Consider the following 27,802-nt stretch of genomic DNA (forward strand, 5'->3'; position numbering starts at 1 on the left):
GAGCATTTGGAAGATAAATGAAATCTCTGACAGCTAAGTGATGGGAAGCATTATGTGCTGAACATTGAGATTTATATCAGATTTATTTATTTATTTAATGTACAGAACTTGAAATATTTTATCATTTCCTTGGCAGTCAAATGTTTAAAAGTTCAATACATTACATTAAAACATAACAGTGAATCGTTTACATAATAGTGAAACTTCAGCAGCAAATTTTATGCCAGACATGTGTGAGACTATAATGATTATGACACACAAGTCAAGTCACCTTTATCTGTATTGGTTTTATTTATTTATTACCAATTACAATTGGTTCTGTGAAAGCAGCTTTACAGAGTCAAACAGGAAAATAGCTGTTAGAGACTTCATTTATTAAGTGGTTGCTGAGATTGGTCCATTTTTTCAAGTCATTCGTTAAGAGCTTCTTGTTTTGTTGCTCGTTGTCTTTGGTCTTCATAAACAACATCCAATTGCACCACCTACTGTTGATGTTAGGTAGCAGCAGGTAGAGATTTTGGCTCGGCGCTCTACTGCTTTCCTGCTAAGTTGAATTTGTGTATAATAATTTGTTAATATGTTAATTATATATATATATAGTTTTAAGATATCATGCGATTTGTCTGAGAAATACTGTCTAACATTCCATTCTATATCAGAATTAAAACAATTAAAAAAATATATATATATTTCTAATGTCTAATTATCCGCAGATTTTCGAGTTCCTCTCCTGAAACAGCCAGTGAAAATAAAGAATATAGACACCGGTCGTGACTGACCAATAGGAAAGAACTAAAAATGATTTGCCATTAGAATGATTGGCTGAAGTCATCTGAACCAAGTGCACCGTACGTCAATACGCTACACAAGCGCTCGCTGCTCAATGGGTGGAATTAAGGAGCTAGCGATTCTTATTCTATCTTTTTTTAATGTGATATTTGTGAATGGCACTGATGACATTTTGGTAGGCTGCGGGGGTTTTGTCAAGTCAGATGTGGAAATTAATTAATTAACTCTGTCATTGAGGTAAGAAGACTTGGGAGTTCTGATTTAAAAATGATTAACGTTAGCTGTCTAGCTAGCGCAAGACGTTCCGGAAATGAACTGATGCTCTGATATATACATCATCTGCCGTCCTAAACAGTTTTGGATATTGGTTATAGATCGCAAGATGGCTGTCGTGATTACTATTGTTGTTATAACAGATCTGCCTCACTTAAATTAATCACTGAAACTATCTGAATTAATTGCTTACACTTAGACGAGCAGTCCATGTATAACGTTTATTACACTATTACATACTGCACGTGTAATAATGTACATACGCACATTATTTTAGTTTTATTTTGTTCTTTTTAAGATCAAATACTCTACATGTTATATTTAGTTATAATTCACTGAGATATGTTAATACCATAACATTGCCAAAAACAAAATGAGCTTACGATGAACATCTTTTACTATGTGTGTGCTGTGTTCTTTACAGATCAAGCTGTACACTAAGCAGGGCTCTCTGAAATATCAGACTGACTGTGCACCAATCAATGGTTATTTCATGATCCCTCTCTATGACAAGGTACTGTAACCTAGAGCTGCATGGGCTGTCAGACATCCAAGGTCATTTTAGAATGTCTTGTAGCATTTGTGCTGAATCATAAGGAAGGTTTTTTTTTTTTTGTTTTTTTTTGTTTTTTTTTGAAGACATTTCACCACTAGGTAGCTACACTTGTAGGGGCTACACAGTATAGATGAAAATTATATACATTGGCATCTTTTTTTATTTTTAAGCCTAATAATGCATCCAATATGAATGTGGTAGGCCTTTCAGGGTAAAGAACTAAGCAAAACGACCTTCTGTAAAAGTATAATCTAACATTAATGGCAATCAAATGGTGAAGAAGAGGCTTAACTTACAGTGAACTTGTGCAAAATGATAGACAACATCAGTATAAGCAAATTATGGGCTGAGTGAATTCTGCTTTCTATTTGACAGTTTTTCTAGTTTCACTAATCTATTCCAATTTTTATATTTAACATTACTTTCTTCACTACCAAATAAACTTTTTTTTCATATGGCTTATATATAATAATATAATATATATAATTGTTTTAACAATGGCTGGACTCTATGATTGCAACTAAAACTATTTTCATAATCAGTTAATCTGTACATTATTTCTTTGATAACTCAATTAATCAAATAAAGGCATGATTTTATATTCTGTACTTAATTGGCAGAACATATTTATCCTATCTATCCATGGGTTCTCCGCCAAACAATGCACAGATTAAAGACTATCAAACTAATATAAATATTTGTAATTGTTTTGCTGCTCTTTTCATCTCCATAAACTTTCTGGATTCCTGCATTAATATCAAATTGGAATGCATATCACTGCCCTTAAGAGTTCATTTGGGATATATCACAAAATTGTATATATTGTACAGCCCTAATCTGCAGAATGGGGAAGATTTCACAGGGGAGTTTAAACTAATCACATATTGACATAGGACTCTCAAATTGCTGCAATCTTTCTCTGTTGGTGTAAATTGGGGCAAAATTCATCTTTGACATGCCAGTCTATTTTTAACTGGAACAGGAGTCAAGTGGGCTGAGGGACTGCCTAACAGGCTCTTACAATGCAGTATGTCATCCTTAAACATGCAGCTTAACCTTAAATGACATCATCAGAGATGCAGTTTCCAGCCTCAGTGACTTACTGTAGATGAATGTCACAATGTCAACATATACATATGGCCCACAATAGATTCTAGTAATTTTAAAGGGTTAGTTCACCTGAGAATGAAAATTTGTCCATCTTCTACTCACCCTTGAAGCATCCTTAGGTGTATGTGACTTTCTTCTTTCAAAATAATCCAATCAGAGTTATATTAAATTGTCCTTGCTAATCCAAGCCTTTCAATGGGGGTTAGCGGGTGTTTGTTGTCAAAAGTTCAGAAGATGTGAAATAAATAGCGCACATCTGTAATAAAACGACCCTCACACGGCTCCGGGGGGTGAATAAAGTTCCCCTATAGCGAATCCATGCGTTTTTGTAAGATAAATATCTAGATTTCAAATGTAATGAACACTTTTTTTTCTAACATCTGCCGACTGTGGTACGCGGAAGATGTGCAGGCGGAAGATGGAAGACGTATGCATCGTGCGTGCGCCTCTGGGAAGTGTAGTAGCAAAGGAAACAACGTTTCCTTACTTTAGCAAAGGAAAACCAGTTTTCTCTTAGCTTATTTCTAAATCCTCTGAGGATTTTCTTTACAAATCCTCGTTTTGTGCTTCTAATTTGTGACCAGCATTTTGTGATGCAGTGATGACAAACTACGACATCCGCCTGAACCTCTTCCGGTTCCCCAAAAAGTTTTTTTTTTTACTTTGAAATCTGGATATTTATCTTAGAAAAAAAACACATGTATTTGCTACAGGGCTCCTTAGTTCACCCCCCGGAGCTGTGTGAGGGACATTTTATTAAGATGCGCTCACTTTATTTCCCGTCTTCTGAACTGTTGACAACAAACAACTGTTTACCCCATTGAAAGGCTTTGAAGAGAAAGGACATTTAATATAACTCCGATTGGATTATTCTGAAAGAAGAAAGTCACATACATCTAGGATGCTTCGAGGGTGAGTAGAAGATGGATGAATTTTAATTCTCAGGTGAACTAACCCTTTAATGAATGCTTTCATTTGTTAAAATTTAGCCTGGTGGTAAGTGTGTATGTTTGTGTTAATAGGGATTACAATCTTTTACAGGGTGATTTTGTTATAAAGATAGAACCACCATCAGGATGGAGCTTTGGTAAGAAATGATTTCACATATCAAGTGGCAATAAAATCATGCAATAAAATCATGAATGATTCAATTTCAGAGTACTTGTATTGTCTTTAATCTGCTCTTGATCAGTCCGGGGTTCACTAAGGTGGACTCACTATTCACCTGTATTGTGTTAAACATTATATGTGTGCAGAACCAACAACTGTGGACCTGCATGTAGATGGAATTACAGATATCTGCACTAAACAACAAGACATCAACTTTGTTTTTACTGGGTTTTCAGTCCTGGGAACTGTAAGTTTAAGTTTTATTCAGCTGACTTATTAATTCAGTTTTTGGTAAGGTAAAAAAATTGAAAATATCTGATAATTGTCTTCCCTCATTTAGGTCTTTAGTAAAGGGCATTTATTGGGGCCTGCAGGGGTTGAAGTAAGTTTGAGAAAAGCAGGAGAAGATGATGTCCTTCAGAGTGTGCTCACACAAGCTGGAGGCCAGTGAGTAGATATTGTGTAGTGGTCAAGCTAGACTTTGAGCATGCAAAATGTCTTCAGATACTACAGCAGCATTGCAACATCACACAATGCTTTAACAAGTCATTTAAAAAAAACCTACATTCAACAAGAGGTCAATCTGTAATATGTAGATCCTCTAGATTGATCATGTGTCAAATTCTCAAGCATATGTATGAATTTGAAGTGTCTGGAATTAAAGTTTGAATTTTGTTTATTTATATAATATGATATTATGTTGTTATTATTTTTATATTATCATTTAAAATATGAAGTCAGATATTCTATTTTGTATATCAGATAATTAATCACAGTCAAAGAGATCTGAATTACACTATATAATTCTATGAATTACATAGTTTTTTTTATTTTTATTTTAAGGATATCTTAATGGCGGTAGACTACGAATTAGGGCTGTAGCTATCGAATATTTTAGTAATCGAGTATTCTACCAAAAATTCCATTGATTAATCGAGTAATCGGATAAAATGTGTTTTTGCTTAATTAAAGTGCAATATTAATTATGCAAGAGAAAATAAGACTCCTGGGTCTCTTAAAATGAACAACTAAGTTTCTTTTTTTAGAAAAAAAAAATATTTTAATTTTTTTTAAATGCATAGAATGCAATGCATACATCAAAAATAAACATTCAATTAGTACCCATTGTTTCTCTGTCTGTACTTGTACTGTGAACAATGACAATAAAGTTGACAGATGAATTAAGTGCATTTTAAGTGCCATTCAGATGGGGTTTTAAATAAAGCATTTTCTGAGATGCACATTAAACACATAAAACATTAATTTAATTTATCTTTTAATTATTGAAATAATTGAATTTTTGTTAAACAAAGGGAATTTACTATTAAAAATAAAACATGAAAGAAATGTTGTGTGATTTAAACCTTTAAAGGTGCCATCTGTCATATCTGGCAAAAAAATCAAGTCATACTCCACATTCCATACCAGATGGGGGCAGTATGCCTCAATAAAGTGAATTTGTCTACTCTAGAGTAACAAACGAGAAACGGCAGTCTCTATGCTCCGCCCCTACCATCACAACAACCCTAGAGCATAGCTGAAGCCTATAAGACAGCGGTTCTCAATTGCAGTCCTCGGGCCCCACTGCTCTGCACATTTTGAACGTTTCTCTTAGAGCTTCAGACATTTGTTCTATTTGAACATTAGTGCCCTGCGAAGTGGACATCACAGGATATTCAGCCATGATTCCAGTTCGAAGCGAACGTAGCTATATGTTCCAATCAAAGTGCATTGAAGTGTGCAAGACGTGAATTTAAATTGTATTGATTTACAGAGGTATATGATGTCACAGTTGTCCATGTTTAAAGACGCTGCACAGCACAAATCAGTGAATGAATGTTTCGATGTGAGGTAAGGTCAATGATGAGAGGTCAACAGATTTCCCCTGCTCAGAGAGTAGGGAGCAATGAACATTTGAAAAACAGTTCATGCACGGAGTTCATTTCTAACGAGCTGATTATCTGAATCAGGTGTGTTAACAAAGAGAAACGTGCAAAATATGCAGAGCAGTGGGGCACGAGGACTGGAATTGAGAACCGCTGCTCCAGAGGAACGTTGGGTGATGTGAAGTGATTTTGAAACATGACATCTTCAAGCTACTCCCCTTCACCTTTACCAGTGAATATGTTCATATTCGTTTTGTTCATATTACATTGAGTTGTATATACACATTATTTGAATTAAATTAATTTGACAGACAGTTTTCTGTCAACATCAGACAGCTGATGTTGACCAAGCTAGCGCCAACCAACGTAACCCGAGCTGCCAACTCTCAAGCATTCACCGTGAGACACACGCAATTGACTCTTTTCACACGCTTTCATGCAACACATCAATTTTCTCACGTACAGAAAAACCACGAAGCAAAGAGGACACAGAGACTAGACAGAGCAGGTTACTTATGATATAAAAAAATGGGTAAGTTATAGCTAGCTAATTATCAAACGCAGCTACGGTTAGCCATCGCTAACATTAGCATGTTTATAGAACAGCCTTCGATACATTTCATGTATTACATGTTATAACTTCTCGAAAAAAAAATACACAAACATATAAAACAAACTTCTAGCGAAATACTAACAGCATCTAACTTACCAATCCAAAAGAAATGTTGCAAGTTCGGTGTCGAACCTCATTTCTTTCAGGTCCATCAGTTGTCTCCAGTGATTGAAAGCAGTGCCGATGTTTACTCTGGTTCGGCTCCTTTTCTTATCGGATTTGATTTGTGATTCCGAGCGCGGTTGTTTCCCTGTAGCGGGTGGTGGTCTCTTGCCAAGGGCTTAAGTCATCCTTGCACTCTCTTCCCTGAACTGAAATGAAGTAGTGGGCTGTACTTTCCACATGATTTACATCAGGTTCAGGTACGCCCACAAGCCGTGCGAGTTATTCGTGTATTGCAGGTTGGCTGGTGGTTATGTTGCCCGCATACCGCCTCCCATGGCCGAAACTGGTATTACGACACCTGTCGGGCCGGGGCTAGTAATGCTACTGCTAATTAAGGTTGATATCTCTGCAGCACTATAACTTGACATTTTTTTAATGACATCATCGCCCTTATTTCTTCTCATACTTTTGATGCGTGTAGGTCATTTTTTGTATATTTTTACCTCAATTTTTGCACATGACACCTTTAAAAAAATAATGTTTGATTTTTTTTTTGTAGTAGGCTATGTACATTCTGCTGAACAATAGTAATACATCTCTGGCAAATACTTGTCTTTTAAACTAAAGCGGACTTTTATTTTGACGGGTTGACGTACCTTTACAGTTCTGTGTATGTGATGTGATGCTAGTTTTACTCAAATCAAACGGTCAAATGCTCATGAAGTGACTGTCAGATCAGTTCTGGAGATGTTGTTCATGTGTTCACGTCCTTATTTAGTGAGACAGCAGATGCTAAAATCACCGCGAGCGTCACACGCGCTTCAGTGTCTGTAATAAACGAAGACGCGCTTCTGCTCCATTCATTAACAGAGACATGCAGAACATGCAGGATTCATATTTAAATAGACTGTTCCGGCTTAATATTTACAGATATTAGTCCATATTGTGATTTGATGTAAGTGCAATGACATATTTTTGATTAATTCATTCATAATTTGGCAAATTCCGTGCCATTCCACGTTTTTTTTTTCCATTTTTTGTAATTGAGTTACTCGAGGAATCGTTTCAGCCCTACTACGAATTCAGATTGAATGGCATTACTCCATTGGCCCATTGGTATTGATAAATAATTTTTTGAGTAACATTATGAAATAATATATGAAATAATATTTTTTACATTTGCAACTTTTCCTGAAATTATTAAATACAAATTTCCATGAATTATGCTAATTATTATATTAAAGGGGTCATATGATGCAATTTAAAGTTTTCCTTTCCCTTTGGAGTGTTACAAGCTCTTGGTGCATAAAAAAGATCTTTAAAGATGCAGACTAAAGTTTCAAATCCATCGTTATTCTTGAGATATTCTACATTAAGATATTCTTTATAAAAGTTAAGTCAACCATGCCTGCCAAAAATGCCTCATTTAAACACGCCCCCACATGTCTACATCACTTGTCGGAAGATTTGCATAACACTGCCCAAATGCAAAGAAAGAAGGCATAACATTTATTCTTGCTGTTGCCGCTGCCACCATCTTATGGAGACGCTGTGTGTTTCATTGTGAAAGCAAAACTACTTTGTTTGGCCTTTCAAAAGAGGACACAACTAGAAATCAGTGGTTTTATATTTACAACACTGTTCTGGAACAATTCAACCCAAATATTCAGATGTGTACAGCACATTTAATGGAGGACAAGGACTGTTTCCTGAGAGAGTAGCCTACAATGCTGGTGTCTGTTTCTATAAAGTTGGGCAATTCCAACTTTGCAAGGACAGTCTGGTACTTCTGGCTCACAGTCTGTAAGTACGTTTTATATGTAAAGGATTTGCCACTGATGATTCAGATGCGAGTTTTGCGCATTGTAGAGTAGCACTTGTTTGTCGTTTCTGCGATCACAAATGCAGACATGGTTTTATGTTTATGCACCATGTTACGCAATGCGTAAAAAGACAGTATAAGTCATTTTTAATCAGTAATTATGTCCCCGCTGAATGCAACAAATGCCTCATTTATAATGGGTTTTACTGGTTTCATCTTGTCAGGCCGGGACACACGGCATCACAGTAGGGTAAGGGGCATAACATTTCCGTCACACTCTTGAGGTATTCGGCCATTCACAACGCACTGGATAGATGGCCAATCAGCATACACCTCGCTTTTCAGAATGATGAGCTTTGTAAAAATCCAATCGTTTTAGAAAGGCGTAGAGGTAATGTGCATTAATAATGTACGTTATGTGGAAAATAATGTGTTTTTTTTAACCTTATACAACATAAACACATTGCATTACACCAAATACACAAAATAATGTTATTTTTAGCAACGTCATATGACCCCTTTAAAAACACCAGCCACAATATCCAATATCCTGTTTTGGGGGTGCGGGGGGGTCATCTTACCCTAAGGGTCTGTCTTGAACTATTCACATCAAAATAATATCCAGTGTCCATAAATACCATTTAACAAATATACATAAAAACATCTTACCCTGTTTGTGTTGATTTTTCGCAGGTATACTTTCCTCAAATTGCTTCCAGGAAGTTATGACATCACCGCCTCCCATGCCTCATGGACCATGGAGCAGGTATTTAGTACTCAGTGACAAATGTGACAACACCTGAAGAAAGATGTTCATGTCACTACAGTAATGTATGTTCTTACATTACATTTATGTCAAAGCATTTAATTAAAAAGTAAATGCAGCGTTTTTTTTCCCCCTAAGAAAACGTACAATTCACTATACTGTTCACTATTTTGTTCCCTCACAGAGCTCAACCACTGTGGTTGTGTCAAATGAAAATGCCCCCGCCGCAGCTCCTCTTGTGGTAAAGGGCTATGATGTCTCTGGAGAGGTGCAGAGTGATAGTGAACCTATGAAAGGAGTCAGCTTCCTCCTTTACTCTGCCAGTGTAACACAGGAGGTAAAAGGTTTTATTAGATTCATAGCCCGACCACAAAAACATGGTCCAACTCATCATCTGTCATCCAGTAGACTTTAAACTAATTTATTGTTTATTCAGGATATCAGTGGCTGCAATGTGGCTCCTGTGGATGTGGCTTTATTCAGCGACCCCTCCCTTGTGTATTTGTGCAGTTCCCAGTCTCTTGAGGATGGCACTTTCTCATTCCCCTGCCTTCGCAGTGGTGAATACACTGTGGTAAGAATTTATTGTCACCAACCTTCATGTTATTTGATCATGCCTGCTTATATGATGTATATAATTTCACAATGAAATAAAATATAATGTCTTATTACCAGAATAACATTATTACTGACAATTCAAATTGTGCAAGGAAAAGAATAACAAGCTGGCAACAACAAGTCATTTTGGTAATTTTTTTCATCTTAGAATTCTACATAATGCAAGAAACAGATTCATCCATGCTTTTATTTTCTCTCTCCTTGACTATTAAAATCTGACTTGTTTAAGAAGTGTATTGATAAACCTCAGTTGATACAACATTCTACAGAACACTTCAGGTCCAGAAAGGGAGATGACTTTACATCAGTTTTATGTAATTTTCATGGATTGCCTGTTCATGTAAGGATTTATTTTTAAAGTTCTTCTACTGATTTTTAAAGCACCAAATGACTTGGCACAGTCATAGGTTTTTGACTGTCTATTAAGATATGTTCCAAATTATGCTTATGTTCCTAATTATTAAGGTCTTCTAATGCTGCTTTTTTGGCACACTGCAATATGATGGAATGATGGTTAGATTAGATCTTTGTGTGGATCATATTGATTCATCCATCTCATGCAGCCTTATTTATGACGTTAAGATAAAGTACAGATGTCAGTCTTTTTTAAACTTGTCTCTTCTTGAATTGTAGGTCCCATATTACAGAGGAGAGAGAATCACTTTTGACGTTGCTCCTTCTCGTATGGATTTCAAAGTGGAACACAGCAGTTTAACGTTGGAGGTGAGTTTCTCATTTCTTTGACTTGTTTTCACAGATATGGAGACATGAATTAACACATTAATTGACAGTTTGGGTTGGACACAATTATAATAATTTTTACATAATGTTTTCAAATGGACATTAAATAATAATTAGTAAAAATAAGTAAATAAATAATGTATAAAATTGTCTTTCTCAGCAGCCTAACCTGGTTTCTAACCTGGTTTCTTTTTTTTTTCTTTTCTTTTTTCTCTCAGCCAATATTCCGGGTCATGGGATTCTCAGTGATGGGCAGAGTTCTGAATAGCCCCAATGGAGAGGGTGTTGCAGATGCTGTAGTAACACTTAACAACCAATTTAAAGGTAACTGTGTTGATACACATCAGTAAAATTAACATAATTAGGCATATTAGGGTATATCCTAAGTACTCCACAATTCACGCTTAATTAACACATTTATGGTAAATTTACACATTGCATATATTTTGCTTCTTCCTTGATCTCTTTCACAGTGGAGACTAAAGAAGATGGTTCATTTCGTTTGGAGAATATGACCACAGGCACTTACACCATCAACACTCGCAAGGAGCTGATGTTCTTTGAGCCAATCACTGTGAAGATTGCTCCCAGCACCCCTCAGCTGCCAGACATCATTACTGCAGGGTGAGTATCTAGGCAAGAATCATCCTCAGAAAACTGTGTTCAGAGGATAAACAAAGACTAGGTCTTGGTCCTCTATCTTTAGGGGTCAGATTTGAAATATTTGCCCCACTTTGTCATTTTCAGGTTTAGCGTGTGTGGTCACATCTCAGTCACCCATCTTCCTGAGACGGTTAAACAGCTTGGGCACTACAAAGTTGCGCTCTCGACTCGGGGACAGGATCAGGGCTTTTTCCGCACTGTCGAAAGTGACCGTCATGGAGCGTTCTGCTTTCAAGTTAAATCAGGAGACTACAGTGTACAGGTAATGAGATTAATGAGAAGTTGTGACTCAACATGACTTTAAAGTTAGAAAATTGCATGTTAATTTAGATTGCTGTGTGCAGTACAGGTGACCCTCTCTGATAGTGATGTGAAGGCTGGGCTTACTCTTCAGCCATACTCTCTCGATATCTCACTCGTGGATCGTCCTATCACTGACCTTCTCTTCACTCAGTTCATAGCATCTGTTTCTGGCTCCGTGTCCTGTCTTGGTGAGCTGGTTTTCAATGTCTGCTGTCAAATTCAATTAGATAAATGTGTTTTCTGTCTTTGGCTCAAGTGATTGATTTGTCCCATCAGTGGCATGTGGAGATCTGACAGTCACTCTTCAGCCTGTAAGCAGACAGGGAGAGAGACAGAACCTCCAGTTGTCTGGTAGCAGTGAAACTCTCAGCTTTACTTTAAATAATGTCTTACCCGGAAAGTACAAAGGTAAGCGCTTTATAAGCGTTTTGATTTGTCTGGATTTTAATGAGCAAAAGAGATGGCTACCATTAAAGTATAAAATATGTAAAATAAAATTCAAAAGTTTTCGGTCAAATTTATATATTTTTCAGCAAATTAAATTGATAAAAAGTACACTAAAGACTTTTAGATTATTAAAAAACATTTTTTTTTTTAAATTCAAATAAATGCTATTAGTTTTCAACTTTTTATTCATCAAAGAGTCAAACAAAAAACGTTTCAAGGTTCCACAAAAATATTAAGCTGTACAACCATTTTTAACTGTGATGATAATACAAAATCTTTCTTGAGCACCTTTTCAGCATATTAAAAGTATTTCTGAATAAACTTGTAACACTGGCTACATTTGAATGCAAAATTTTTGGTTCAATCAGACTGAATTCATTCCGATTGATGAATCTTATTGTAGTGTTTACATGAACGCTAAATAAAGTGATCGGGCTGATGTGCGCATTTATATGTCACGAGGTTCAAATCAGAATAGTTTTTTTTGACATGTCTCATCCCACGCTGCTGTTGCATCGGGTCTCAAAGGAGCAGATCTTTAATCCACTGGCACTTGACTCGACAGTGCGTGTGCTACATAGTTTTTACAATCTCTAGATGATAAAACTTGGCATTCTATCAGCAAAGTAACGTGGCAGTTATCTATAGAGACCTCAGCTTGTAACTATACTCTAATTACTATTTTTAAAATGATAACGCGTTAATTACTCAAATTACAAATTACTGCCCATGACTTCCCATGATTTACTCACCCTCAAGCCATCCTAGGTGTATATGTCTTTCTTCTTTTAAACAAATACAATTGGAGTTAAAAAAAAATGGCCTGGTTCTTCCAAGCTTTATAATGGCAGTGAATGAGGGTTAAGATTTTGTCATCCAATAGTGCATCCATCCATCATAAAAAGTGCTCCACACAGCCCTGTGGGTTAATAGAGGCCTTCTGAAGAGAATGGATGCATTTGTTTAAGAAAAATATCCATAATTAAAACTTTATGAACCATAAGATCTAGCTTATACACAGGTGCATCTCAATAATTTAGAATGTCATGGAAACGTTCATTTATTCCAATAATTCATCTCAAATTGTGAAACTCATGTATTAAGTAAATTCAGTGCACACAGACTGAAGTAGTTTAAGTCTTTGGTTCTTTTAATTGTGATGATTTTGTCTCACATTTAACAAAAACCAAATATTCTCATATTCTCAACAAATTAGAATATGGTAACATGCCAGTCAGCTAATAAACTCAAAACACCTGCAAAGGGTTCCTGAGCCTGCAAAATGGTCTCTCAGTTTGCCTCACTAGGTTACACAAACGTGGGGAAGACTGCTGATCTGACAGTTGTCCACAAGACAATCATTGTCACCCTTCACAAGGAGGGTAAGCCACAAACATTCATTGCCAAAAAAGCTGACTGTTCACAGAGTGCTGTATCCAAGCATGTTAATAGAAAGTTGAGTGGAAGGAAAAGGTGTGGAAGAAAAAGATGCACAACCAACCGAGAGAACCGCAGCCTTATGAGGACTGTCAAGCAAAATCGATCCAAGAATTTGAGTGAACTTCACAAGGAATGGACTAAGGCGGGGGTCAAGGAATCAAGGGCAACCACACACAAATGTGTCAAGGAATGAACCACAGACAACGTCAGAGGCGTCTTACCCGGGCTAATGAGAAGGAAAAACTGCACTGTTGCACAATGGTCCAAAGTCCTATTTTCAGATAAGAGCAAGTTTTGTATTTCATTTGGAAACCAAAGTCCTAGAGTCTGGAGGAAGGGTGGAGAAGCTCATAGCCCAAGTCCAGTGTTCACAGTCTGTGATGATTTGGGGTGCAATGTCATCTGCTGGTGTTGGTCAATTGTGTTTTTTGAAAACCAAAGTCACTGCACCCGTTTACCAAACATTTTTGGAGCACTTCATGCTTCCTTTTGCTGAAGATGCTGATTTCATTTTCCAGCAGGATTTGGCACCTGCACACACTGCCAAAAGCACCATAAGTTGGTTAAATGACCATGGTGTTGGCGTGCTTGAATGGCCAGCAAACTCATGGGGAATCTATGGGGTATTGTCAAGAGGAAAATGAGAAAAAAGCTGTGCCACAAACTGATCAACTCTATGCCATGCCGAATTGAGGCAATAATTAATTAAAGCAAAAGGAGCCCCTACCAAGTATTGAGAAACATGTATAGTAAATGAATCTACTTTCCAGAAGTCCAACAATTCACTAAAAATGTTTTTTTTATTTATTCTAATTTGTTGAGATTGGTGGGTTTTTGTTTATTGTGAGCCAAAATCTTCACTATTAAAAGAACCAAAGACTTAAACTACTTCAGTCAGTGTGCATTGAATTAATTTAATACATGAGTTTCACAATTTGAGTTGAATTACTGAAATGAACTTTTCCACAACATTCTGATTTGAGATGCACCTGTATGTTGTATGTTTTGTATTTCTAATCCATGACCAGTGCTTTGTTTTGCTGTCTCCTCTGCGCATTCGCATTTTTTTCATACTTTTCATCGGAGCTTATACTAAGCCTACGTCATCTGTTGAAACTCTCTTGTGATCCTGCATACGACAGTTAATGGAAGCTAGAGTTTTAAATGTGGACATTTTTCTTACACAAACGCATCGATTCACCTCAGAAAGCCTTTACTACCCCACCCCCCAATAGCCATGTAGAGTACTTTTTATGCTGGATGGATGCATTTTATTTTAAGTCTAAACCACCATTTACTACAGTCATTCCCAAAGGCGGGGTCCCGACCCACAAGTGGGTCGCGGGAGATTTTGTATGGGTCGCCAAGTCGAGCACTATTTTTCAGTGTGCTATATACTCTTGATTAAAAATGTATATGTGTAGGTCCCCAATTAGACGCATGAGGGAGCTCGTCGTTTTCTTCCGTTTTTTTTTTTTTTGTTCTTTAGCTGCGCTCTGCACTCGGCAACCAGCCATAAAAATGACATTATCATCATTTTGGGTAAGCATTTCATCTGAATACTACGGTGGCCGAGAAGTGCAAAACAAATCACAATTACAAAAACAAAATAACAAATCCAAAAACACAACGACAATTCAGAAAACAAAATAACAATTCAGAAAACACAACGACAATTCAGAAAACACAACGACAATTCAGAAAACACAGAAGTACTAACCACATTGTCCGGTAGCCGAACAACTGTCCTGGTCCACACAGCTCTGCAATAATAGCATTCCTTACTTTGTCTATGGGCGAATAGTTCTTTCTTCTGAACATACCATTATTCTTCAGGTGTGTTTTTAATGAGCGCAAGCTCATTTTAATGTCGTGGTATGTCGCCAGCATGTCCACAATGATGGCATATGAATGTCCTTCTTCAAAATAGCGTTTAATGTGTTCCATTTTAGCAAAATTCAACATTAGATTTCAACAAAGTTGATCACAATTTATTTTTGATTGACAGGTGTCTCATCCAATCAGCGATAAGTATGTCGTTCTCAAAATATACCTCCCTTTTCCGTTTTGTATGAATTGTCGTTGTGTTTTCTGAATTGTTATTTTGTTTTCTGAATTGTCGGTGTGTTTTTTGAATTGTTATTTTGTTTTCTGAATTGTCGTTGTGTTTTTGGACTTGTTATTTTGTTTTTGTAATTGTGATTTGTTTTGCACTTCTCGGCCACCGTAGAATACCCTGTCTTAAGCAAGGCAAGCATACTGTTGCTTATTCCTTTTACAACTACATACAAATGTGAAGTTGGGTTCTCAGTTCTAACAAAAATAAAGGCAAAATACAGGAATAGACTGAATGCTGCACCTGATATGCGTGTTGCACTCTCCTCATGTACAAAAAAATGAGAGCCTGTCATACTGTGCACTTTATAAAATGTGTATATTACAGTAGGTGCATAAAGTTCTCAAAAAATATTTCAGTAAGAAACTTGTTCATATTATTCTGGTAGATGTGCAAAGCATTGAATGTTATATGAAAGGCATGCATTGATTCTGTCTGGTTTTATTGATGATAGGAAGAAAAATAAATGATTGACTGCCCTATTTTGCACTTTGTCTCATTAAGTATAAATTGTGTACACTAATGATGAGAATATGAAAACAATGAGATGCCCTGTCAACTCTTCCTTTCTCATTTCACCTCTGCATTTTACTTATTGTCAACAACAGGTAAATAAAAAATAATTGTGCTTTGTCAAATATCTGTATCTCTTTTAAATATTTAAGTGGAAGCTTAACTGACCTTAAAAATGGTCATACATATTTTGTTAATGCATAAATTCTCTTTCTGATATATGAACTATATGGGCCTAATGTTTTTAGGTCACAAGGATTTATCGACTTTAAAATGTGGGTCCCCAGAAAAAAAGGAAACACTGATTTACTACATTATAAAGCTTGGAAAACCCTGGATATTTCTGAATAAAACTCCAAAGCCCCTTTCACACTGCACGTCGGACGCGGCAAATTGCCGTAACATTGCCGGGTCACCTTCTGTGTGAAAGCAAACACATCCCGGGATTGATTCCAGCATTGAACCCGGGTCAGGGACCTAGTAACATTGCCGGGTTCAACCTGGGACGAGCGCTGTGTGAACAAAAGCCAGATCTAATGCCGTGTCGAAGTGATGATGCGCGTTATCACACGACTCTTTAACCGGCTGTTTTGAAGGAAGATCAACGTTCGCGACAAAAAAATATGTGCAAACTGTAATGAAGCAGAGATCAGTTAGTTCCTCACTTTACGCGCTGCACCGAGATCGTTCGCTTGCTTCAGTGAAAGTATAACGTGCCTAACGTTTTCGACTTGTACATTACACGTCACGCCCTGATGTCACGTGTCGTTACGGGATCTTTACAGGTTGTGTGTGAAAGCACGCACATATCCCGGGTAATCACTGGCAGCGTGAAAGTGCAAAATCTAGCGACCCGGGAACAATTGCCGAAACACTTTACCCGTGTATTTGCCGGAATGGCAGTGTGAAAGGAGCTCAATTGTATTCATCTGAAAGAAGAAAGTCTTATATAATTAGGATGGCTTGAGGGTGAGTAAATCATGAGGTAATTTTCATTTTTGGGTGAACTATCCCTTTAAGAATCTGATACATTGCTATTGTAATATTACTATTGTATAGTAACATAAGATAGGATATTATATTATAATTTTAAAGAGCAATAATATCTTTTAAATATAGCTGCAAGCAGCAATTACTGGGCCAAGCCCTCCACCGGCAAATTGAGGAGCTAAGCATAGCATGAAGCATCATACCAATTGATGCATCAACAACAAGCATCAACCAACAATGAGCAATAGCAAAATTATAAATAATGTTGGATTTTACATTGTATTTAATTTGATTTGTTTGTTATATTGTTGAAAGTTTAATAAATTGCAATATATTGTAAACTAAGTGTGCCTTTCAGCAGTATAGACATTCAGATTAAGGAAAAAAATTAACAAACTCTGGTTATCACAGTGTCTATCACACAAGAAGAGTGGTGCTGGAAGCAAAAGTCAGTGGAGATAGATGTACTTGACTCATACGTGGAGGGAGTGGAGTTCAGACAAACTGGATATTTGCTGCCCTGCTCACTATCCCATGCCATTACTCTGGTAAGGCCTAAAAACATTCAATATTTAAACACTGAACACATAGTTGCCACAATCAGCTGTTACAAGCCTAAAATAGTATTGCTGATGATTCCTTATTTGTCCAAAATTGTAGGAATTTTTCCAAGATGGCAGCTCACCAGAGAACGTTGGCATTTACAATCTGTCCAAAGGAGTTAATCGCTTCTGTCTGTCCAAGCCAGGTGAGCTCAGCCTTTTGTGTTTTGTAAGTTCATTAAGTCCATAAAGCCTGAAGTGCTAAACATATTTCTTTTTAATCATAGGTCTTTATAAAGTGACTCCACGTTCCTGTCACCAGTTTGAACAAGATTACTACACCTACAACACGTATGTAACTCCCGGTGCCAAGCATTTTATTAAAGTCAAAGTGGCTGCCACAGCTTTTTACCTTTTGATCTGGTGCTTTTGCAGTATTTGCATGTTGTTTAACATTGTTGAATGAAATGGGCAATTTTTTTTTTTTTGCCCTTACTCCTTAGGTCTGCCCCAAGCATTTTAACCCTGACTGCTGTTAGACACCATATGACGGGACTCATTACCACTGATAAGATGCTGGATGTCACTGTCACCATCAAGTAATTGAGAGGAAGCATTATAATGGGTTTCTAAAAGAGTACTGCATATCTTCTTTGTTTTGTGTTCTGGCTGTTGCCTTCCATACACCTGGGGTGATATTTGTTTCATATTGGCAGATCTTCCATTGAGAGTGAGCCTGCTTTGGTTTTGGGGCCCCTGCGCTCAAATGAGGAGCAGCGATGGGAGCAGCAGCTTCTGGAAATAGCTGCCCGTAAAAAGGAGAGGGAAGAAAGAGGAGACGAGAACAGCCCCCCTGTGGAAGAGAAACCAGATGAACTCCATGAGCCTTTCCACTATGAGTTCTCCTACTGGGCACGGTAGGATCTTTGGAGAATGTTTGCAAGTATTTTCCTTTTCTGTCTGTGTTAGAAAAAATATTGTTAAATCATGTGAAAAGAAGACTCTTCCTACCAGTCACAAATTTCATGGTCTTAATTTTATGTCTTCGATGTGTTGGCTATTTCAGGGCTGGGGAGAAGATCACAGTCACACCTTCATCGAAAGAATTTCTGTTTTACCCTCCTGAAGTAGAGGCTACAATCACTGGAGGTTATAGTGCAACCTTTTTAAAGCATTTTATTTTATACTAATAAATGCATGGTGTGTCTTTTCACAACAAATATGGAACAAATTGCAGACAACCTCTATTCATACAAAGAACAAAACTGATATTTATCAAGCTATGTCAAAAGGAAATCCACAATGACACTTTCCAACAACCAAATTCACGCAGTTGATTCATATCAATAGAAAAAGCATGTATGTGACCCTAGACCACAAAACCAGTCTTAAAGGTACAGGTTGTAGGACCTGCCACGAGAGGGCGCACTATCAAAACAATAACAATCGCGCGTGGTTTGATGACACTAAGAAGGAGCGTGGAATGATGGGATTTGTTGTCTTCTACCCAACCGCTGACGGCCATCAATCAAACGGAAAGATAAATCATGGATTTAACGCGAGTTCAACGATTTGCGCGAGTAGATTACATACAAAGTCAATGCAAAGACGCGATCAGACTATGGATCAGACGCATCCTTGCGCGGGTCTAGAGACGCGTTGTACCACGTTTGGCGTGTATGCCACATAATACTAATCTTGTTGATCGTTATAATAGCATACATTTTCTGTAAAGATACGAATCAAAACAACTCACCTGTCGAGTAAAACACAAGCGAGATCGGCATCTCTTTCTAGTTGAAGTTTGTCGCGAAGCTACTTCCGCATTTGTCCACTGTTGTCATGTGATTTCTACATCAGTAAAGGCGGTAACAAAGGGTAACTAACATCATTGACAGGTGACTGCACTGCCCCGTGTCACTGTTTAAAATGGAAATTTTCTCATGATTTACAAGTAGTTGAAAACATTAGAGATATTTGTAACGATAAAACTTCACAATCATCGGGACGAAGGAGGCGGGAACTGGCAGACAATCAAACTGAAACTTTAATAATCAAAATAAACACAAAACAGCGCAACAGCCCCTCGTGGACGACTGTCGCACACAAATAAAAAGCAAACACAAACTAAAACCCAGGCCTGGTCCTCTCTCGTCCGTCACTGTCGTCGCTCCGGTTTTATATCCCTCCATCTCCTCCGTGGGACTCGAGACCAGTGGGTCGAGCAGGTGTCACTCATTTCCAATCACTCCACCGGCCTCGCTCCTGTTCCCACGTCTTTCGACCCCGCCCCACTCATCACAATATTGTTAGTAATCAGCTGGACAAAATATATAACACTAGCCTAGTTGTTTTTGGATATTTTACTGCAAATATCTTACAAATTGTACCTTTAAGTAGCTGGGGTATATTTTTAACAATAGCCGACAAACATTAAATGGGTCAAAATAAAAAATAAAAAAATCTTTTATGCCTAAAATCATTAGGATATTAAGTAAAGATCATGTTCCATGAAGATATTTTGTAAATTTCCTACTGTAAATAATTTTTAAATATCAGCTTTGTTCTTTGTATGAATAGATGTTGTCTGCTAATTGTAGCACTTTAATTCATGAATGGGATCTAACAAAGGTAAAAGGCGAATATTTAGCATATATGCTGTGTATATCGCTTGTAATTGGGATGAAGTAAACATCTGTTGAGTATTTTAACATAAAATTTTTGATTGTTGAATTAAAAACCCCAAAATGCACTGGGTCCACCAGACCCACGAACACTGACTGAATAACAGTAACACCACACAAGGGTTAAGGATAACTTACCTTTTTTTGTTTCTTTTTTTTTTCTGACAGTACATTTTTTATTTTAGCTAGTCTGCTGAATACCAATCATAAACAGATCTTCAAGAGATATGAAGCAAATAAATAAATTCTGAATTTAACTCTTCAAAGAGTGTGAAACAACGCAAAGCCACAACCCTTCAATTAGCTGGTTCAGGATACATTTAGAACGAAACTCTAAAGGAAGGTGAGCCTCCAGAAGAGAACTGGACACACCTGATGTAGACCCAGAAAAAATATCCACCTAATTTTTTACATAAAGAGGCATGCGCTGCCATTTGTAAATTGAATGTACCAGGCTTCTGGTTATATTCAGCTGTACAGAACATCTTGTTATGCTGCTTGATATTGCCAACTGGTATTTCTTATGATATTATTTTAATGTATTGTCCTAATTATAAGCACACATACTTACCCCAGTTTATATTGAAATCTGATATACAACAATGTTTTAACAGAGAACTGCCCAGGTCAAATGGTGGAGATTGTGGGCCGGGCAGGGCTGTTCCTCACAGGGCAGGTTTCGCCTACCCTGGAGGGTGTGGAAATCTCCATTAAGGAGAGAGGAGCTACAACCCCTCTCATAACAGTTCTCACGGATGAAACCGGAACCTACAGGTTATCTCATTTGTTCACAAAAAGACTGCATTCTTTTATTTATTAGCTCTATGTATTTAATAATGCATATTAGATTAAAAGCAAGGTTTATAAATATGCCAGCATGAATGACTGTTGGCCTATTTAGAAGTAAAAATGAGTCGTTATGGCTGAAAAATGAATATTCCTTTTTTTTCCCTCTTTAAAAACAGTGTTGGACCCCTACATAGTGACTCTCTGTATGACATCAGTGCCAGTAAAGAGGGCTTTGTCCTGACTCCAGTGGAGGGAAACACAGGAGACTTCAAGGCATTTGCCCTGGCAGGCGTCACTTTTGAGGTCAGTGTCACATTAGTGTCCTCACTTTATTATCACATTTCAAGTATTTTCATTTGTAGGACAAAAATGGTTCATTTGGTTTAAGGTTTTTTTTCTTGCGCCACAGATAAAGGCAGAGGATGGTGTTCCTCTCTCTGGGGTTCTGCTGTCTCTCAGTGGGGCAAACTTCCGCTCAAACATGCTAACTCAGGACACTGGCCTCCTAATCTGCTTAGGGCTGGGCAATATGGCCAAAAACATCTAAAGGTAATTGTTTCTTTTATCAAGATAATTTTTTTTACACATCAGTCGATATCAATAATCATGATAAATGTAAAATTTTTAAAGCCAGAAAAGTTCTGTCTAATATGGATAGAAGTCTGTCTAATAATTGGTTAAACAAAGGAATTAATGTATACAAAAAGTATTTTAACAATTGCTTTTATATTATTAGTAATAGAAAGGCAAACATTATAATACTTCCTCGTTTGCCGCCGGGATTAAGCAAATACGCATTTATGTCATTTAAACAAATCTTTGAATAGCTAATGAACATTTAATTTCACAAACCTTGCAAACTTAGTCGAATCCAGCTGTGAGATCTTGTGAAGTGTGCATTTTTATCCAGCATGATCATGTGTTCTCTGTGTGACGGTCAGTCCATGTGAATTGAATGCTTTACACTTTAAACTCATGATTTCAAATTATGCTGCACTTTATGCATTTGTAAATGCACACGTGCTCACAAATACATACTACAATTATACCATTACTCTTTTAATAAAATTCAGTGTGCATATCCCAAATTTCTGCCATAATATAATGGTGCAATGAGTGTTACTACTGTAAATCCAATTGAAAAGCCTTTTTACTGTCTCGTTGCACACATTATTTCTCCTGTTTGGCTTTAAACTAGTTTAAATCACTGAGTCATTTGTGTTCATCGCTGAATTAAAGTGCTTCACACTAGATGTAACAGCTCTGGTTAGTGTCGTGTGACCGAGGAAACACATCTGCTCTAGTGAGCTTGCGCATCTGTAGTTTGAACTTTGATCCGATCGGATAAACGGTCCATGTGGCGTGATTCAAATGAGTCGCGCTGTTTTGTACGCTTTTGATGCATAAACATTATATCGAGCGTTTATCGAGCTCTTACTATCGAGGAAAAATTACAGTACAGACCAAAAGTTTGGACACACCTTCTCATTCAAAGTGTTTTCTTTATTTTCATGACTATAAAAATTGTAGATTCACACTGAAGGGATCAAAACTATGAATTAACACATGTGGAATTATATATGGAATTAAATCAAAAAGTATGAAAAAACTGAAAATATGTCATATTCTAGGTTCTTCAAAGTAGCCACCTTTTGCTTTGATTACTGCTTTGCACACTCTTGGTATTCTCTTGATGAGCTTCAAGAGGTAGTCACCTGAAATGGTCTTCCAACAGTCTTGAAGGAGTTCCCCGAGAGATGCTTAGCACTTGTTTGCCCTTTTGCCTTCTGTCTGCGGTCCAGCTCACCCCTAAACCATCTCGATTGGGTTCAGGTCCGGTGACTGTGGAGGCCAGGTCATCTGGTGCAGCACCCCATCACTCTCCTTCTTGGTCAAATAGCCCTTGATGCCTTCAGTGTGAATCTACAATTTTCATAGTCATGAAAATAAAGAAAACTCTTTGAATGAGAAGGTGTGTCCAAACTTTTGGTCTGTACTGTATATCAGCAGCCATATCACCCTGGAGCCCAAGACTGGTTTCCCACTGAAGCTAATTGGGAAGTCGTGGCCTAATGGTTAGAGAGTCGGACTCCCAATCGAAAGGTTGTGAGTTCGAGTCCCGGGCCGGCAGGAATTGTGGGTGGGGGGAGTGCATGTACAGTTCTCTCTCCACCCTCAATACCACGACTTAGGTGCCCTTGAGCAAGGCCCAACTGCTCCCCGGGCGCCGCAGCATAAATGGCTGCCCACTGCTCCGGGTGTGTGTGTTCACTGCTCTGTGTGTGTGCATTTCGGATGGGTTAAATGCAGAGCACAAATTCTGAGTATGGGTCACCATACTTGGCTGAATGTCACTTCACTTATTTATTTTTTATTTTTAAGCAGAGCTGAGCCTGGGCAGTACCTGGATTGGAGACCTCCTGAGAAAACTAGGTTGCTGCTGGAAGAGGTGCTTGTGAGGCCAGCAGGGGGTGCTCACCCTGTGGTCTGTGTGGGTCCTAGCGCCCCAGTGTAGTGATGGGGACACTATACTGTCAACAAGCACCGTCCTTCAGATGAGATGTTAAACCGAGGTCCTGACTCTCTGTGGTCATTAAAAATCGCAGGATGTCTTTTGAAAAGAGTAGAGGTGTGACCTCGGCATCCTGGCTAAATTTGCCCATTGGCCTCTGACAATCATGGTCTCCTAACAATCCCCACATCCGCTGATTGGCTTCATCACTCTGTCTCCTCTCCACCAATAAGCTGGTGTGTGGTGGGCGTTCTGGCTGCCATCGCATCATCCAGGTGGATGCTACACACTGGTGGTGGATGAGGAGATACCCCCCGACAATGTAAAGCACTTTGAGTGCCTAGAAAAGCGCTATATAAATTTAAGGAATTATTATTATTATTATATCACGATAATTATCGTTATCGAATTATCACCCAGCCCTACTAATGCTATATGACATTGTTCTGTGGGACATGAAAGAAGATTTTTTGAAAATGTTTTCATATTTCTTGACCATACAATAAAATACCTAGAGATTGTCTTAATTCCTCCTCCCTCCATCTCAGAGTCCTGGCCAGTACTATTTCAAGCCCATGATGAAGGAGTTCCGCTTTGAGCCCTCAGCACAAATGATCACAGTAGAAGAAGGACAGGTTCTCCATATTCCCATAACTGGCTTCAAAACAGCTTACAGGTCAGCAAGTGCTGCTTAATACAGGGTTCGTACGGGTGCTTGGAATCCTTGGTTTAATTTTAATGCAGTGTTTTCAAGGTTTGAAAAATGCTTGGAATTTGGATAAAGTGCTTGAAAATGCAGTTCAATTGGTTTCATAATAATTAGCTTTCTTACTGAATAGGGAATTTTTTTATTATTATTATTATTTATTTATTTATTTTTAGATAAAATAAGGTGCTCCACTCAAGTCTTTGCGTTTGGCTGTAGTGTGATCTTTATTAACGTGCGCCCTCTTGCGGAGGTTGCTGCGTCAGTCAGTGATTGCTTAAAAATGGCAAATTATGGTTAAAACGTGGTGTTGCGCAGCTTGTCAGTGAACAATGGCTCTGTGTAGTAAATGCTGCTCCATGTGAAAGTGTGCAGGAGATGGAGATTTACCTCTGATTACAGAACCAGCATTAAATATTGCATGCGATTTATTGTGCAGCACTAATCTAAAGTGTAGAACTCAATTATGTATGTAAATGTAAACATTATAAATGTCTTTACTGTCACTTTCGAACAATTTATTTTAAAAAATTCAAATTTTAAACATGCACTTTCCATTGTGAGGTAAATTTTCTGTTTGTGCGTTTTGATGTGTCTCAGCTATTATGGAACAGTGCAGTCAATAGGAGGCGATGCAGAGCAGGGTGTCGCTGTGGAGGCAGTGGGGCAGAGAGAGTGCAGCGTGTACAGTGAGGACACGGTTACTGACGAAGAGGGCCGCTTCAGACTCAGAGGCTTGCGGGTGAGACTTCACAAGAGAAAACTCTTAGACAAACTATATGAAAAGTTCACAAGAACATACGTTTTAAGATCCTAAACAAAGCTTGTCTTTCCTTCATGATCAATGTCAGCCTGGGTGTAACTACAACATTCAGCTGAGAGGAGAGGGAAATGATCACATTGAGAGAGCATTACCACCACACAAACCCATCAAGGTGAGTATTGAAGTTTTATTTGCCTTATTGTATTGTTTTGTTTTGTTTTACATATTTTATTTGAAGTTTCTGTTCATGTATTTATTTTTGGGATGGTTTTAGGTGGGCAACACTGATATTGAAGGAATAAACATAATCGCCTTCAGACAGATCAATCAGTTTGATCTGAGTGGCAATGTCATCACTTCCTCTGAGCATCTTCCCACTCTCTGGGTAGGTGCAGTAACATATATATATATATATATATATATATATATATATATACTCCTTTGAAATGGTTTTTCATATTTGATAAAATCTTTAACTCCTCTGAAGGTGAAGCTCTGCAAGAGTGACAACCTTGACAATCCCATTCAGAGTGTGTCTCTTGGCCAGTCCATGTTCTTCCACTTTGCCCCTCTGCCACGGGATGGAGAGGTAGACCCATACTAATCACCCCTCTGTTCCAGTTATATTTACTGTTTTCCTCTAAACAGCTCCTATTTTTATAATCTGTTTTACAATATTCATATTAATTTGCCAGTACTTAGATTTTTAAGTAAATCTTAAAATAGTCAGATATTTTCATTTATTAATTAAATGTTATTTTCTTCTTGCAGAGCTATGTGTTGATTCTGCACACATTACTTTCTCAATCCCAGTATGACTTCAAACTCCCACAAGTCTCGTTCACGTCTTCTGGTTACCACAAACATGTAACACTAACCTTTAACCCTAATGTAAGAACCTTTTCACACAAGACATCCATTTTTTTTTCTTTGTCCAGTGATCAGATTGTGCTGACCAGTAAGATTTGTGTGAATAGATCATTCATCAGTGTTTGTTGTTAGCATTTGGTGTCGAAAGGATCTAAATTCTGCTCTCAGAAAGCTTTCACGAGTATGACTTTCATATAAAATTAGGTTGTTATTCTCAAGACAATTCAAAAGTATTTATATATCACTTCATACTGTACAGATTGCGACAAAGCAGTTGTGCAGTAGAAAACAGGAAAATAACCATGTTAATATTGCAGAATTAATCACTGTACAAGTGTAAAGCAACTCAGAAGACAATGGTGTCATTATTCAGTTCAGTGGTGATTCTGTTCGATAACAGTGTCAGTGTTGCAAAGTTCATAAATTATGAAACCAGTTTAATCCAGCTGTAAAGCAGCTTTACAGAAGGTAACAGTATCTTTATTCAGCTCAATTTAGTAATCAATAGTGTCTGTGCAGCTGAATGCATTGAAAATATGACTGATTATTAATTATTGTGTTTTAAAGCCCAAAGTGAGATTTAATTTGAATGAATTTGTTCGGCTTTCCACAGAGGAAAATTCCAGATCAGGATGTTGCCCAGGGATCTTTCATCGCCCTTCCCCTGACATTACTGTTGTTGCTTGCTGTCTATAATCATGAGCGGGTACCTATTGCTTTTTCTTTGAAAATAGTTCAAAGCCACTTAGAAATTATTGACATTTATAATAGCTGCAGTTGTTAAGATATTATGTAGATAATGATATTATGTCTTTCCCAGGTGATCCCACTTCTTCTCCATATGGTCAGTCAGATCCAGGGTGTTCGAGGACTCGCTCAGACAAGCGGGGATGGACTGCCTTTGGATGAAGCCAAGCGCCAATCAAAAAGGCCAAAGACAAGACGTACATGAGACCTCAGTATGTCCTAATAAGAAGGCCAAGCCAGTCACTGCATTCAGATCTCACAAGCGTACAGTGTCAGACAGCACATAAGACCATGTTGGTCTGATCATAAAATCCTATCATAAAAACAACCTCATCTGGGGTCGCCAAGTTTTTTGGACATATTTATTCTTGCTCATCTCAGATGACCGAAGGTTCTTTTACTGTGGTATCCTGGACACACAGATCCCTATAATTTACAGTCAATGTGGCCCAGAGATTGTGTATTTATATTTGTGAGAGACTACTCAGGGATCATGGCTGATTTAAGAGACTTCATATGTGTGTGCTTTTTTTTTTTCTTCAGTAGTTTAAAGAGTAATATGATTCCAATAGTACACTGAGTGACTAGATTTTATTAAATCCTTACTCCAGATAAAAAAAAAATGTTATCAGTTCAGTTTTTTAGAATTAGTTATTTCCCTTACATTTTAAAATATTGATATTTATAGACATTGACTCACTAAATTAATTATGTAGGATTTTAGTTTCCCTCATTTTTTTAAATGCCACAAAACAACTAAAATTTAATTCCTTAAAGGTAATCGACTTGCTGCTACCATTTGATGGGTTCAATACATATTCATTCCACTGCATTAATTTGATAATGTGTATGGTTATAGAGAGAAAAAAATAATAAAGTGTTTTTGAAATTAATCTTCATGGTGTTTTGGAACTAAATTCTTGCCTTCAGTGTCTAAATGGCAATCTATCTTATGTTTTATCAAAAATGTTATGTGTTTTTTTTTCAAGAATCAACCTTTTTTACATGTTATAATCCTCCAGGAGTTATGTACTGTAACTGACCACTTTTCCCAGATGTATAGGAAGATTACAGAAGATGCATTTACTGCAAAGTAGAAACAAGCACATTTGTAAATTGGTTTAGCATGTACAGGAGGATGCATCATCAAATATATTTTGATATATTTTGAAAAATTAAATGGAAACATTTGATAATCTAGTTGTTAAATCACAAAATCAAAAATCCTCTTGTTTCATTAGTGGGGTAAGATGACCCCCCTACCTGGAGCAATGAAGTCCTCTGTCATCTGATGATGTTGCAAACTACATAAAGCACATCTGACATCA

General features: G+C 37.4%; 1 protein-coding gene across 1 annotated transcript; it reads left to right on the forward strand.

The window, feature by feature from the left end:
• The first annotated feature begins 857 nt into the window (after nt 1-857).
• LOC132152002 (BOS complex subunit NOMO1-like) lies at nt 858-27,367 on the forward strand. Its single transcript, XM_059560618.1, has 31 exons — nt 858-1,008; nt 1,462-1,576; nt 3,770-3,815; nt 3,985-4,085; nt 4,179-4,285; nt 8,958-9,030; nt 9,215-9,367; nt 9,467-9,604; nt 10,282-10,371; nt 10,608-10,713; nt 10,863-11,013; nt 11,137-11,314; nt 11,402-11,543; nt 11,632-11,763; nt 17,273-17,409; nt 17,522-17,609; nt 17,691-17,754; nt 17,907-18,002; nt 18,120-18,320; nt 18,470-18,552; nt 20,702-20,861; nt 21,053-21,179; nt 21,286-21,408; nt 23,937-24,064; nt 24,695-24,836; nt 24,946-25,029; nt 25,132-25,242; nt 25,345-25,446; nt 25,629-25,748; nt 26,341-26,433; nt 26,548-27,367. Exons 1-31 carry the CDS (start codon nt 884-886, stop codon nt 26,677-26,679), a joined length of 3,648 nt encoding a protein of 1,215 aa, XP_059416601.1. The 5' UTR covers nt 858-883; the 3' UTR covers nt 26,680-27,367.
• The last annotated feature ends 435 nt before the right edge of the window (nt 27,368-27,802 follow it).

The sequence above is a fragment of the Carassius carassius genome, chromosome 10 (genome assembly GCF_963082965.1).
Source record: "Carassius carassius chromosome 10, fCarCar2.1, whole genome shotgun sequence".
Taxonomy (NCBI): Eukaryota; Metazoa; Chordata; class Actinopteri; order Cypriniformes; family Cyprinidae; genus Carassius; species Carassius carassius.

What these genes read in the sequence shown, in the direction of transcription:
- LOC132152002 (XM_059560618.1), top strand. Translation starts at nt 884, where the DNA reads ATGGGTGGAATTAAGGAGCTAGCGATTCTTATTCTATCTTTTTTTAAT. An exon ending in TGGCTCCGTGTCCTGTCTTG is followed by an intron (nt 11,544 to 11,631) that starts GTGAGCTGGTTT and finishes TTGTCCCATCAG; the next exon opens with TGGCATGTGGAGATCTGACA. An exon ending in CTCTGCCACGGGATGGAGAG is followed by an intron (nt 25,447 to 25,628) that starts GTAGACCCATAC and finishes TTCTTCTTGCAG; the next exon opens with AGCTATGTGTTGATTCTGCA.